Source organism: Phyllostomus discolor, chromosome 2 (assembly GCF_004126475.2).
Source record: "Phyllostomus discolor isolate MPI-MPIP mPhyDis1 chromosome 2, mPhyDis1.pri.v3, whole genome shotgun sequence".
In the NCBI taxonomy this organism is placed as follows: domain Eukaryota; kingdom Metazoa; phylum Chordata; class Mammalia; order Chiroptera; family Phyllostomidae; genus Phyllostomus; species Phyllostomus discolor.
This window is the reverse complement of record NC_040904.2, coordinates 29,346,634-29,360,786: the sequence shown is the minus strand read 5'-3', so window position 1 is coordinate 29,360,786 and position 14,153 is coordinate 29,346,634. Positions and strand designations below refer to the sequence as shown.

The following is a 14,153-nucleotide window of genomic DNA, read 5'->3' as shown; positions in this document are numbered from 1 at the left end:
AATGAGTTGAGAAATTCAAAGAAAAGAGAAAGAGAAGACAAAGGGAATCATGAGGACTTACTTCTGTGTGGTGATATAGCTATACACTTTACCAACTTGTCTAGAGGAACTTCTGAATGAGAGGGGAGACAATACTAAAAGTTATGGAAAAGTATGAACACTTAGAGGCAATGTTTAACTAAGCACTAAATTTTGTGATACTGGCTTTCGGTGAAGGAGTACAGAGCAAAGATAAATTACCAAGAGCCCCTTATGGAAGAGTTGTAGACAGAGCTCGTCTTTAAAGAATGAAATCTAGCCATAGTAACTGAATGGTAGAGCTCACCATGCGCTTCAAATCTTTGTGTTACTCTTGGGAAATTTTAGTCAGAAAATGAAAGTGAAAATCTATTAGGGTAGAAAGGCAGTATCATATTTTGGAAGAATTTGAAAGTTGGGAAATAGAGATATAACTTGATGGAATAGAAATATTTAACAGGAAAACTTATCAATAACAAAAGCTGTGATATTAGGAGGGTGGGGTTTCTATGAATCAATAGAAGCTTGAGTATGGATTCTTTCAGAAAGTATTCACTGAGAATCTATTAGCTGATATTTACAAAACCCCTGCCCTGCTAATTCACATAATGTAGGAAGGATAGTGACTATAGATAAGTATGTGTACATATATTTATATATATTTTATGTATATTTTAGATAAAATATGAGGCACAAATAAATGCATATGAAGCAAAAATTGAGTGTGCTAAAGTGATAGAGATTTATAGGGGTTCTGTTTTAGAAGGGGTGAAAAGGGAGGTCAACTTTTCTTAGATGAAGTCACATTACAATTAGCGCAGAGACTTGAGTGGAGGAGAGCAGCTAACATAAATATTGTTCTGGGGAAGAGAATTCAAGGTGCAAGGGAGTAAGGGAAAGAACCCAAGATGGGAATGTGGCTGGAGTTTTTGAGAAGATGAAACAGAGCAGAAAAAAAAAAAAAGACTAAGGAAATATGTCTAAATAAAAAATCAAAAGAACAGAAGGCTCAACCTGTTTAATTATGAGGTAATAGAATCAAATTTAGGAATGTATGGTTTAAAATTACATGCTTGTGTATCAACATTTTAAAAGTGAAATAATATTGAAATCAATAAGCAACAGATAATGACCTTTGTCTCTTTCTTCTTACCTGACTTTGAAACTTGTAACAATATGGTCAGATCCCATTTAGTAGTTCTTGCAACATTTAATTTTTAAGTATGTGCTTATTCTAACACTACATATACCAGTATTAACACTCAGTCATCATCAAGCATTCTTAATCCTAAAATCTAGAAAAGTTGGAATCTTCATAGATGTGAGGAAGTTCTTAAGGGCCCTATTCTTGTTGATAACAACAACAACAACAACAACAACAAAACATTGAAAGTGTTGCCCTTGAGTTATGTGGCAGCCTTTTTTGTTCCCTGGAAAAGATAGAATATAAAATACTAAACACTTTAACTGTGAATTATTTTTAACCAGTTAGTGCAAAAATGCTTTAAACAGGTGTTTAATCTTTCACATATTAATTTTAGTCTTTTTACCTGGAATGTATATTCTACAATAAACTGGAGCATGCTCTTTTCCCTTTTCCGGCATTAATTAGATTTTCTCACCCTCATATGTAATTAGTTTTTAGCATAATAATTTACATATTTCTTATGAGAACACACAATGTGCAGGGTTACCATGGCAAGCTCTACATGTCTCTTTATTGCAATTCATTTTTGTGTAATGTTTCCTATCTATCCTACACCACTTTTCACTTCTACACTGTATGTCATCATAGTTGACAATGTATTTGCCCCCTATTCAAATGTGAACTGCTCTTCACACATGATAACTTAAACTAAATCAAGACAAAAATTAAATTTGCATTTTTCTTATTAAAGGCCAATATTGTGCTCTCATTATGGGATAGAAACATTATTGCATAACATTTTGTGACAATAGTTTAAAGCACAGGATAATGAATTAATACTATTCTTTACTTTTTATTCTCCAGATATGCATTTGAAAAATATGATTTAAACAAAGACAACAGTTTGTGACTATTTCAATTTGGTTTATTTCAGAGACAAGATCCTCCTTCCTGGAATGAAACTTTTTCTGAAATGTCAAGGAACATTCTAAATATAAGATATACTTTACTGCCCTACTTCTATACACAGATGCATGAAGTTCATGCTCATGGTGGCACTGTTATCCGACCTCTTTTGAATGAGTAAGTGCAAATTTGTTTTCTACCATAAAGAAATAGCTTTCATTTATTTTACTTAATAGTATCTCTCAGTACAATATAGAAATATTTTGACTTGGAAAGTTTTCATTGTTATTTTAGTGTACATTTTGGCTTAACACACATGTTCATAAATAAATCTTCTGATAGATTAATATATGCCATTAAAAATAAAACAAAGTAATTAGTTACTAAAAAGTAATTATTCTTATAGGAACAAATACAATATCCTAGGTGCTATTCTTGATAATTTCCATAACTTATTACATTGGTATATTCAAAAGGTTTTCTACATAAGTAATATTGTCCCTACATTATGATTAAATTAGGTACAGTTTATAGCATTTAAGGAAATCTACCACATATAAGTCCCTAATTAAAGAAAATCTCACTCCTTTTCATAGGTGTGCTAATGGGGTACCTTAGAACACTTTTAACATTTTCCTTCAAAAAAATTTTGGATTCACTTTTTAAAGCTCAAACTGATATATGGCCAAATCTTGAAATGTTATTCCATGGAGCATAGTTAGAAAAAATGTTATCTTGTTCTATCCTTAAGACAAATACAAACTGATTTGTATCATAGATATTACAAAAATCAAACAAACACATATTCAACAAAGAAACCCTTGAAATAATCATAGAAGGGGATAAAAATGGAATTTATTTGTAAAAAATTGTATACTTATTCTTACATATTTAAACCAGTCACCTTCAAATTGCTGTCCATTTGATGCAATACACCTATCGAGATGTTTTTTGCACTGTGCAAAGACAGTGTTTGAACTCATTGATTTTGATGCCTTTTAGTGCTTTCGCTGGTTTTCTTTGTTGTTTTACCTCTTCCATGTTGGCAAAACATTTTCCTTTGAGGACATTTCTCCTGCAGGGAAATGAAAAAACAAGTTGTTTGGGGAGAGGATGGCTGAATAGAGAGGTGGGGCGTGGGGGTCATGCTATTTTTGGTGAAAAAATTCTGAAAATTCAGCGAGGTATGGGCAGGTGTGCTGATAAATCATCCTCATAAAATGAGCAAATGCACTGAGAGAGTGTTCAAAAAAATTCACTGAAGCCAAATGCAGCCTCTCACAAAAACAACAGCTAGCACACTGATACAGATGGGCTCCTGGAACACTCACCTGCAGAACAGGGGAAGCCTGCCCTCTAGAAGATAATTCTGTTTTGGAGGGTTTCTCCTCACACAGTATATTTAGCTTCCTGTGTACCCTATATTACCAGAGTAATAAAAAATATAGTAAATCAATAAAAACATACAACATATATTTACTCAAATTGATCAGTAATAACCAAGGTAAATTTACCAAAATAATAAGTCAATTAATATGCCTTAAGTTCTAGTAATAAGATGAAAAATTCAGCTTTCATAAAAAAAGCTTTTCTAGATTCAAATTATTCTCTCCAGTTGCTTTATTAAACCACACTTTTCTCACACTTCTTTTCCAGGGCATTTATAATCTTTACACTCTAGTTTGTTGAGATTCTATTCCTGGTTGATATCTGTACCTCTGTGAGTTCTCTTCAAAGGACATTTCTTATTCAGTGTCATATGACCAATCACAATTCTCAACATGTTGTCAGGAAGTTTAATAGTGGTCTAGATTTACTCATAAAGCCTTATAGTATTGCATATTGAATTCCAAGTCATAGAATTTTTTTTTTAAATTATAGTTTAGCTTTCATTGCAATCCACAATGTCCACACTGCAAAATTAATACTTATTTCATGGTATTCATTAGAGATGAAGTTCTTTCATTAAATTATTTGTAAATATTTTGCCAAGGTTCTTTAATGAGAAGCCAACCTGGAACGTATTCGAGCAGTTCTTGTGGGGACCGGCGTTTATGGTCACCCCTGTATTGAAACCTGTAAGTTCCACCGCATATTTTTGTTCATAGAATATTTAATTAATGCATATGTTTTAATTACTGTACATTTATGTTTTATTTCATCTTTATTACATTTTCTATGACCATTCAGTCTCCTTATGACACCCAACCTCCTGTAGTCACCACGCTGTTGTCCATGTCCATCAGTCCTTACCTGGAGAACTTCATGCTAAGTGAAATAAGCCAGTCAGAGAAAGACAAATACCATATGATTTTACTCACATGTGGAATCTAATAAACAAACTGAACAAACAAGGAAAATGGAGACAGACTCATAGATGGAGAGCTTCGGGGTGTAGGGAGGTTAAGTGGAAGAGGGATGGAACAAAAATAACTATATTTTTAAATTCTAGGACACTTTTGTTATACGAGGCTACGTCCCTAATGCTCGGTGGTTTGACTACCATACGGTAAGTAATTAAAGACTTCTGAGGAATTGGCTAACCGTAAATGGACTTAAATTTGATTCTCACAATTTCATTAATGACATATTTGGTTTACTTTCCAATTAAAATGAGTAAGGTATTTCTTGCTAATTATCTGAATCAGGTTAATGCACAATAAAAGAGAATTTATTCTGCTATAGTTGTTTATGTAGTCATCCATTTATTTTACCCAGTAAACATGAGAAGTACACATTGTATACCAAAAGGTCATTGTCCTTTATTGGCTATGCAAAATGATCACTAAAGGTAACACAGTCCTCCCCAAAATAATGTATGTTGGGAATAGCTTCTGTGAGCTTTCAAAGCCTGTCCATTTTCTGCATGTGAGCACCACAGAAACAAGTAATGGTAAATCCATGTCAAGGCTATCAATAAACTGAGTGCTGAAGATATGCTTTAAACAACATGATCTTCTGAATAAATGTTTGTGTCTTGATTTTAAAATAGGAAGTATATCATTTGACTTTATAAATGAGCCTCTTGAAGTTACAATATTGCTAGTAATTCTACTTCTTGCTGCTTTTGTTCTTCCTTCCAACCTTGTCATTTCCAGAGTCAAGACATTGGTGTCAGAGGAGTTTTTAAAGAATTTGATGCTCCGTTATATAAAATAAACCTTCATGTTCGTGGTGGTTACATTCTACCTTGCCAAGAGCCTGCTCAAAATACAGTTCACAGGTAAATGAAGTGTTCACGGAGCTCAGATTAAATTGTAAGATACATCATGTAGAACTGTCAAGGACTGGAAAAAGTCTGAGAATCTACCCCATTTCCAAGCTTACAGGGTAGCCTGCCAAAGTCATGGAGCTGGGTCAGAAGCAACAACCTTTTTTACACTTGGCATACCTAGAAATGTGACCTTCACATTTACTTCAGTTTTCCCTGTCCTCCAAGTCCCATGGGGGTGACATGGGGTGGCTCACTAGATGCTGCCCATTTCAGAACTTTGAATAACAGCTAATAATTCCAAGCTCAAGGGAACTCTCCTCTTCCTTCTTTATGGACTATAAGCAAACTTGTTCACTCTTTGCTTTGAATTATTATACTGGACAGGAATTCAAAAAAATAATTAAACAAACACTGCTCTGTATTCCAATACTGTTTGCTTTAAAACATCTTTAAAAGGATAGTTCAGAAAAAGAAAAACTGTCAGTGCTTCAGTATTCAAGATACACAAAAACATGTTGCCTCCAAATATATTTCCTCATATAGTAAGAAAGTTTTTCAGACAAATAAACCAATTAAAACTTAATGTCTTCTGTATAAATATGCAATGATAATGATAAATGAATGTCTTGCTTTTTGAATGGCTGCCTTTCCTAGCTCCTCATCTTGTTCTGCCTCTAACATGTGGAAATAAATATCGTTTACTTCTTGAAAACATAATTTTTAAATGAACCTTTCTAGAACTCTAACCATACATTGCTCAGAAGATTTCTCTTTTTTCCATCTTTTCTGTTCCCTTTTTCTGCCTCTCTCTTTCAATCCTGTAAATGTTCTTTGACCCACTTGAGTCTTTGAAAATGTGGATATCTATTGGTGATTTCACTACTCCTTTAGACTTACAGGAAAACCAGATGGGTTTCTTAGTAGACCCATTCGTATAAAGAAAAAAGATAACTCAGATTTGCTGTCCATTACCATTTACACTGATTATCTGGGTAGGACCCTCCTGTCTTCTTTGCTCCAGAGCCCTCTGACTTGTATTCTCTTTCTCTCATTCAGCATTATGTGTCCAATCAGTCAGGGATCATGGGCCCATTGTATCTCTTGTGACTGATGTTAAGAGTGACTCTTTTATACAGGCCATGGAGTCTCTGTTTCAACTGCTTAAATTCCTGGCTTAGACAAGCAGATTTTAGAGGACTTAGTCCCTCTGTCTCTTCTCCACTCTGTTCATCATCTACATGCTCACAGACCCAGTTAATGTGAACAGTTTCTTTCAATTTTCTGGAAACGCTTAGACCCATTTCTATCAATATTCTCCCTGATATCAATTGAACATGAGAAAAATGATTTTATATAAAAAATGAGTGTTCATTGAGGGGACCATTCAAGTTGTTCCTTAAAGGATCATTTTGTTATGAGAAAGGAGGAAAGAGGCAATTGTTTGAGTGTGTCAGAGATAAAGTAAATAGGATATTAGTCTTAGGTATATATAGGGTAGGGTAAAAATAGGTTTATTGTTGTGAATACACAGAACATTTTATTTTTGTATTATGGATTAACTACTATATTATTTTCCATAAATCTAGTATAATCCTATTTTTGTCTTGCCCTGTATATAGGATAAAGTGCAAGTTGTAAAATTCTTTTAAATCTGTTTTAAAATATGTTGCAAAACTGTGGGTTAAACCAGAGTTTTAATGTTGCCAATAAGGTACTTATCTTCTAAACCAGTGAACTGAGCTGAAATGCATACATTTATGCATACTAAGACATACTAACATTTTTACACAGAAAATATCAAGTTGCTATGAAGATTAAAATTTTAGATATTCTGGTATTTTAGGAGAGTTCCATGGCAATACAATCTTAAACATCCATGATTGACCAATAGCTAAGCATGATTTGCCTGAGAAATCCTTCCTTAGTAATATGAAGCTGTCAAACCAGCTCTCTTACCCAATGTTGACAGTGGCAAATATTTAGTTCTCAAGCAGGCCAGTGAAGCCAAAAATTTAAGAGATAGTGTCTATTCCTATAATGGGACTTAAAACTTGCTGGCTGTTCTCTACATTCTTATTAATAATTGCTATGATAATTCAGTGATTTATGTAAGGAAGACATAAGACATATGAGATAAAGTGCCATACTTTAATGTTTTATGTTTAATGATCAATGACAGGATTATCATTGAAAAGAATAAACATGTCAATAAACTTATGGTTTTAATTATTATAAGTGAGGCCACCTCTGATTTATTGCAGTAGGTGAACTTTTGAGATCAAAAGACATGCATGATATATTTATTAAATATCAATAATTTTATGGTTCATTCTCATGAATTCATAATAAATATTAAAGTGCTTCATTTCTTTGTCTAAAACAGTTTACATTCTCCTTAATTAATGTTCTTTGTTGCATTCATTTGGCTACTTATATAGATGTCATGTCATAACAAGGCACATGCTCCTCTATGGACACTGGTAAAATGATATTTCTTTCTCATAGTCGAAAAAATTACATGAAGCTCATTGTTGCTGCAGATGATAATCAGACAGCACAAGGATCTCTGTTTTGGGATGATGGAGAAACCATAGGTATGTGTTTCATTTAGTAGATAAATGTAATTGATGATGTACATGAATTATCATATTACTTATATTAATATCATCATACTCTGAAAGCTAAAATAATATTATTTAAAACAAAAATAGTTTAATAAATAGTGCAATCAATTTTTAAAAGTGTTGTAATCATTTAAAGAATTTCTTCTTATCCTAAGTATAGTTAATCTCTATGCTAAATGTCTGGATAAGTAGGAGATTTGTGTGCATAGGGATTGTATATCAATCATTTTTGTTCTCCTAGAAGCTAAAGTTTGTGTCTTATGTTTGTATGGTTTTATGGAACTCAATGTGAGTAGTCTGGAAAACCAGACCTTGATAATGAAGATGGTCTCCAAATCAATGATGGGTCAATTTAGGTATTTCAACTTTATAATGGTGTGAAAGGGATACACTTTCAGTGGAAATCACACTTTGAATTTTGAACTTTGATCTTCTCCTGGGCTGGTGATAGGCTGTCTGATGCTCTCTCGTGGTCCTGGGCAGCAGCAGGAAGTGCAGCACAGGGGATTGTGAGGGTAAACCAGCTTTACCGTGCAGTGTACGGTTGTCAGCAGTTTTTGATAGTGTGTTTTAGGTTTCACAGATTCAGTAAATTTTAGTACTCAACACTTTACTATAAAATAGGTTCTGTGTTAGATGATTTTTCCCAAGTGTAAGATAATGTAAGTATTCTGAGCATGTTTAAGGTAGGCTAGGCTAAGCATAGATGTTCATGGATTAGGTGTATTAAATGCATTTTTGACTTACTATGTTTTCAGCTTCTGAGGGGTTTATTGGGATGTAACCACATCATAAATAAAAGAGTATCTGTAATTAGTTGTTTGACTTTTGGTCATTCATTTAAACTTCTCTAGGACTCGCTTTCATCTTCTATGCAATGGGGTTATAATAATAATATGTATTTTAGAGTAGTGTGATGAAGTACTTAGAAGTTGATGAATAGTAAGTATTTAATACATCATAGCTTTAGATTATTGTTAAATTAATTTTAAATATGTCAAGATTACATTTTATATAAAGAGGTGGATATAAACCTTATGTTTTAGAACCCTCTCTGGTGATTCATTCTTTATAGTTTAGTGTTCCTTGGGCTGTGTTTAAACAAGTTAACTAAAATGCAATGATGGTTTTTGTTTGCTTTGTATTGCAACAATGAAGCAAATTATGCTAGTATATATTATTGTTCTTCTTTGGAAATATAAATATATCACTTTTATATTTCCTTACAGACACCTATGAAAGAGGCCTGTATTCCTTGATACAGTTCAACTTCAACAAGGTGTGTATTCATTTCAGAGCATTTATATGCAATTGTGTTAAATAATATATTAAGTTTTATGCCTTATTTTATATTTATTTTGTATTTATATATTTTATATGTAGTACTTAACATACCTTATTTTAAATATTTGAATAAATAACTTGCTGTACTATGGGATATATTTTAGTTAAAATATATATTTTTTAAAGATTCTTTTTTCAATAGAAGGATTTAAATTGTGTCTTTCTCTTTGTAGACCACCTTGAAAAGCACTCCATTGGTAAAAGGCTACATAAACACAGATGAAATGAGGCTTGGATCCATCAGTATATGGGGGCTAGAAATGACTTCTGTTAACGCAGTTAATCTCATGTACAATGGAAACCCACAGCCACTTAACTTTGCTCATGAACCAGCTAAAAAGGTAAGTGATATAAGACAATATTTTTTTAAATGGAGTGATTCAAAATATCTACATAGATATTTTTATTTCTCAGCCCTAAAGAAACATTATTATGGGTGAACTCTAAACTTTCTTATTTATTTTCATTGAACTGCCATATTTATTTCCATATTATCCTACTTGGTAACCTGTCATACAAATCAACTTAATGGCATTTATTTTAAAAACTGTCTTAATGTAATTAAAGCAAGAGTAAATGTACCTTAAACATGTAAATTATTGTCATTCATATATGGTAAATTGCCTCAAAACATTTTTAAAACTATTTTTTATTTATTTATATTTAGAGAGGGAGGAAGGGGTGGGAGAAAGAGAGGGAAAGAAACATCACTGTGTGGTTGCCTCTCACGTGGCCTCCACTGTGGACCTGGCCTGCAACCTAGGCATGTGCCCTGAGAACCTAACCTTTGATTTGACCCTTTGGTTTGCAACTCACCCTCAATACACTGAGCTACACCAGCCAGGGCATACAATTTTTTATTCAAAAACAAAATACCTGTATTTCAACTTTTCATATGCCTGAGGTAAGGTATCTTTGAAAACTCTTGCAAAACTAATAGACTAATTGTCTATTAGCACTCACGAATATTTTGACATAGAGGTATATGAAGCTGTAATTTGTGGACTGAACAAGGAGTCAGGTATTTTTTGTTAAAGTTCCAGTAATGAGCTTTTTACCTTGACCAAATAATTTTAGGTCCTTATTCTTTTGAGATTAAATAGGAATATAGAAGTAAACAATCCCTTAAGCTCCTTCCAATTCTAAATCCTGTGAATCTATGTCCTATAAAGGTAGATTTCAAAAAACATATTCTAGAAACCAACTACCATAGCCATCACAATTTGTTTGATCTAAGCTTAAGGCTGCCTCTGCACTGCAAAAGCTGTGTGAGTGCCTGTACACTTACTGGTTTGCACTTAAAGTTGAATGAAAAGAAATAGCTATTAATCAAACAATCACTTCACATGAATATAACTTACACAGTTACTTGATGGACTTCAACTTAAAAACAAACAATTATGTGTTGGACACAGTCTTAGGTCATCATAAATTTCATAGAATGTGAGAGCTGGACATCACCTAAGGGGCCATTCTATTCACCTAAAACAGTCCTGTTACTGTTTTGTAGTCTGTTGAGATTTCACCTTTATCATGGAACTGTCTTAATTATTACTTAGGTATTAAAATACTTTTATTACATTTAATTATATAAAGTTTGGGAAATTAGAGTTTTGCATACTTAATGTCTTTTCCTGGTAAAAATAATAGTTTATAACCCAGACCTTAATCCTCATTTTTCCTCTTTTAAATATTTTCCTGGTTTTTAAAATTCCAGTTTAATGAAATCGCTGATTTAGTCAGAGACCTGTTAGGGCAGACCAAGAAATAGTCCCTGAAAAGAAAAATTAATCCCCCTAGCTGCAAATAGCATACTTATCAATTGTAGTTATAAATCAGTTTTGTTAAACTACCTAATGTTCAACAGATCAAAACAGATCAGCAGTATTTTCTCGCTCTTTATGTACTACTACAACAGTGAACAAAAGATCTCACAGTTTTTACAATAAAAATAAACTACATACCATCAACAAGACAGGGTTAAACATTTTAACATACCAAGTATTATTTCAAGTTCATTTTGACCAAATGCTAGGCATAAAAACACATCATTATAAAGAAAAGTTTTCAAGCACATTCATAGGATTTTAAGTATTAAGGGGTGATTTTTAACAATGTTTTATTACCTAAGTGATCCAAAAGAAGATATTAACTTTACTAACAATGGAGTGCTTCTTTCAAGTATATTTAAACAAAATAAATTTTTGTGAACACCTACTATATTCTAACCATTTATAGATGTATGGGAAAAGGAAAGAGTGGTCAATTTCTCTCTCAGCCTGGTTCCCATTCTCCATGAGTGTGGGAATTGTATGCAAAGGATGTTTTAATTGCTGTGTCAATACAAATTTTAAAACATTTTCCAAGCAACAGGTGTGCCTTGTTGCCTTTTGTAAAAACACTGCTTTTTGGTTTGATAATAAAAGAACTAGGTTAGGTTTTGGTTTAAAATGGGTCAGTTTCAAACATAGGCAATGGATATGAAAAAATTATTTAATATATACCTTTCTAAACTCGTGTACTATAAACAGTGGAAATAAATCTAAAGATGATGTGCTTTAGTGAAGAATAAATATATAAAACCTTCAGGAGAGTGTTTGTACAGGAGAGTCAGTAAGTACTAAAGAAATGCTGATTCTCTTCATCTTCTCTTGCATAATTGATGATTGAATCCAAATTCACTGAGCTAAGGCACAGAGATTATTAGAGAAAAAGCAGCAATGAGAAGGTCTACTGACATCATCATATAGAACTGTTACAGAGGATTGTTTGTCCTCTGCTGTTTAATTGTTCACTTCCAAATTTAGTCCCTGTCTGGTCTATTTTACATTATCTCCCATGAAAAGTAACACACACATAATTGAAATCATTGTCAATGAATTCAGCATCCCAAAGCCCTTTGAGTGTGATCAAAAAGAAACATATTTCTATCCTAAATTTTATGTGCAAATAACAATACAGTATACAAGGATGGGAAGCATAGAGATTTATGTAGAGCAAGTATGAGTAACTCAATATATAGGACTTATGGAGAAAAAATGAAGTAATAGAAATCAATATTTAATTGGTAACTGTATTAATTATTCACTGCCTCTTGAGGACCATCCCAACTCTCTAAGATTCTTTTTCATCATCTGAATACTGGGTGAGTTGGGTGAGATTATTTCTGAAATGGCTGTGAAATTTTTGGAATAAAAAATGTATCAAAATGAAAAAGAAAATATACCTTGTTTATTTAGAGAACACATTCTTTGTAGATATTGCCTTTGTTAAAACATGGTTCTCATCAAACAATTAATTGTCATTTTACTTCTTTTTAGATATTAAATATTGATTTGAAAATAAATAATGTTACTCTAAATGAGCCAATAGAAATCAACTGGTCATGAAGATCATCATCAATTCCAGTTGCCAAAGGGACATTTACATCTGGGTTTAAATTTCATCCTACTTATAAGCTTTGCTCTTCATTGGTTTCTTTTGTTGTGTAAAATAAAGGACACATGGAAAAAAACAATGGGGTGGGGAGGATTGAATGTGGGATGTGGGTGGTGGGTGAATCAGGGGAGAGTAATGGAGAAAATGGGGACAACTGTAAATGAACAATAATACAAATAAATAAATAAAGGAAATAAATGAATAAATAAAGTCTAAAGTTATTGTATAGCATATGACTACATGAATACTAATTATATTAATGTGGCTTAGAATAATTTTTAAACATATTTGGTGGGATAAATAGCTCTATTACCCTTGCTAAGTATCAAATAAAATTATAAACCAGTTACTAAATATACCTGTATAATGAAGACATAATTAAAACAAATGATTTTTTTAAATTTAGATAAGTTATTATATAATTGTATATAAAATTTTCTTCAGCATTTTGTCCATTTGTTATGTACCAATAGTAGTCATCAGACTTAATTATTTTTAGTAAGTGCACTCAATTGTAAGACAAAAACTAGGATGTATATAAGCATATCAAATATACAGTTTCTCTTTGTTTCCTAAAAGGACTTTTTGTTATTTTTGGATTGCTTTAACAAATTACCATAGACTGAGTGACTTAACTAATAGACATCTATTTGTCACAGTTCTGGAAGCAGGGAAAGTTTAAGATTAAGGTGCTGGCACATTTAGTGTCTGGTGAGGACCCTCTTTCTGGGCTGCAGGTAGCCATCATCTCACTGTGTGCTCACGTGGCAGAGGGCAGAAAGGACACAGACTCTGTGGTGTCTCTCATAAGGCACTAATCTCATTCATGGGGGCTCCACCCTCATGACTTAATTACCTCACAAAAGTGCCATTTCCTACTCAAATACTATGACATTGGGGATTACAATTTCAATATTCGATTTTGGAAGGAGCACATTCAGTTTATAGCAGAAATCAATTTTTTCTAGCTTTGCTCTTTATATGTGAGAAAAATATTATTATCTATTCTGTTTAGTTAGTCGAGTAAACTATCTTCATTTATTCATTAAGATTGGAGAATTTCCTAAATTATGTCCTGAAATTGTATTCATTGGTCTATTTTTAATATGTGAGTTGCTTAAATTGTGTCTGTCACACACCCTATAATATCCATGTGCCAAACTTGAGTTGATGTTTGAAGAAAATCTACCTTTTGGTATTAGTATCTCCACTTTTCTCTTCCTAGTATCTTGGGTAGGTGATAGGCCAGTTGTAAGTAATACTGATTTTTACTCCCATTTGTGGCATCTATGTGTAATGTCTACTATATTTGGAAAAGAATTTGAAAATGAAAGAAAAAAATAAGATTCTACATATCACAACATGGATAAAACTTACAATCAGTATGTTAAATAAAATAAAATAAGAAACAGAATATGTACTGCTCAGAACTTTTGTGTAAATGTTGTTAAAACAAATTCAT

General features: G+C 32.5%; 1 protein-coding gene across 1 annotated transcript in view; it reads left to right on the top strand.

Annotated features, from left to right (window-relative positions):
* SI (sucrase-isomaltase) overlaps window positions 1–12,745 on the top strand; it is an 86,581-nt gene extending 73,836 nt beyond the window's left edge. The window contains exons 40-47 of the mRNA XM_028504854.2: window positions 2,100–2,248; window positions 4,065–4,149; window positions 4,524–4,580; window positions 5,170–5,294; window positions 7,791–7,879; window positions 9,139–9,188; window positions 9,427–9,594; window positions 12,574–12,745. Of these exons, the coding sequence (XP_028360655.1) occupies window positions 2,100–2,248; window positions 4,065–4,149; window positions 4,524–4,580; window positions 5,170–5,294; window positions 7,791–7,879; window positions 9,139–9,188; window positions 9,427–9,594; window positions 12,574–12,642 (792 nt within the window). The 3' untranslated portion in view covers window positions 12,643–12,745. The remainder of the gene's footprint in view (window positions 1–2,099; window positions 2,249–4,064; window positions 4,150–4,523; window positions 4,581–5,169; window positions 5,295–7,790; window positions 7,880–9,138; window positions 9,189–9,426; window positions 9,595–12,573) is intronic.
* Window positions 12,746–14,153: the final 1,408 nt, after the last annotated feature.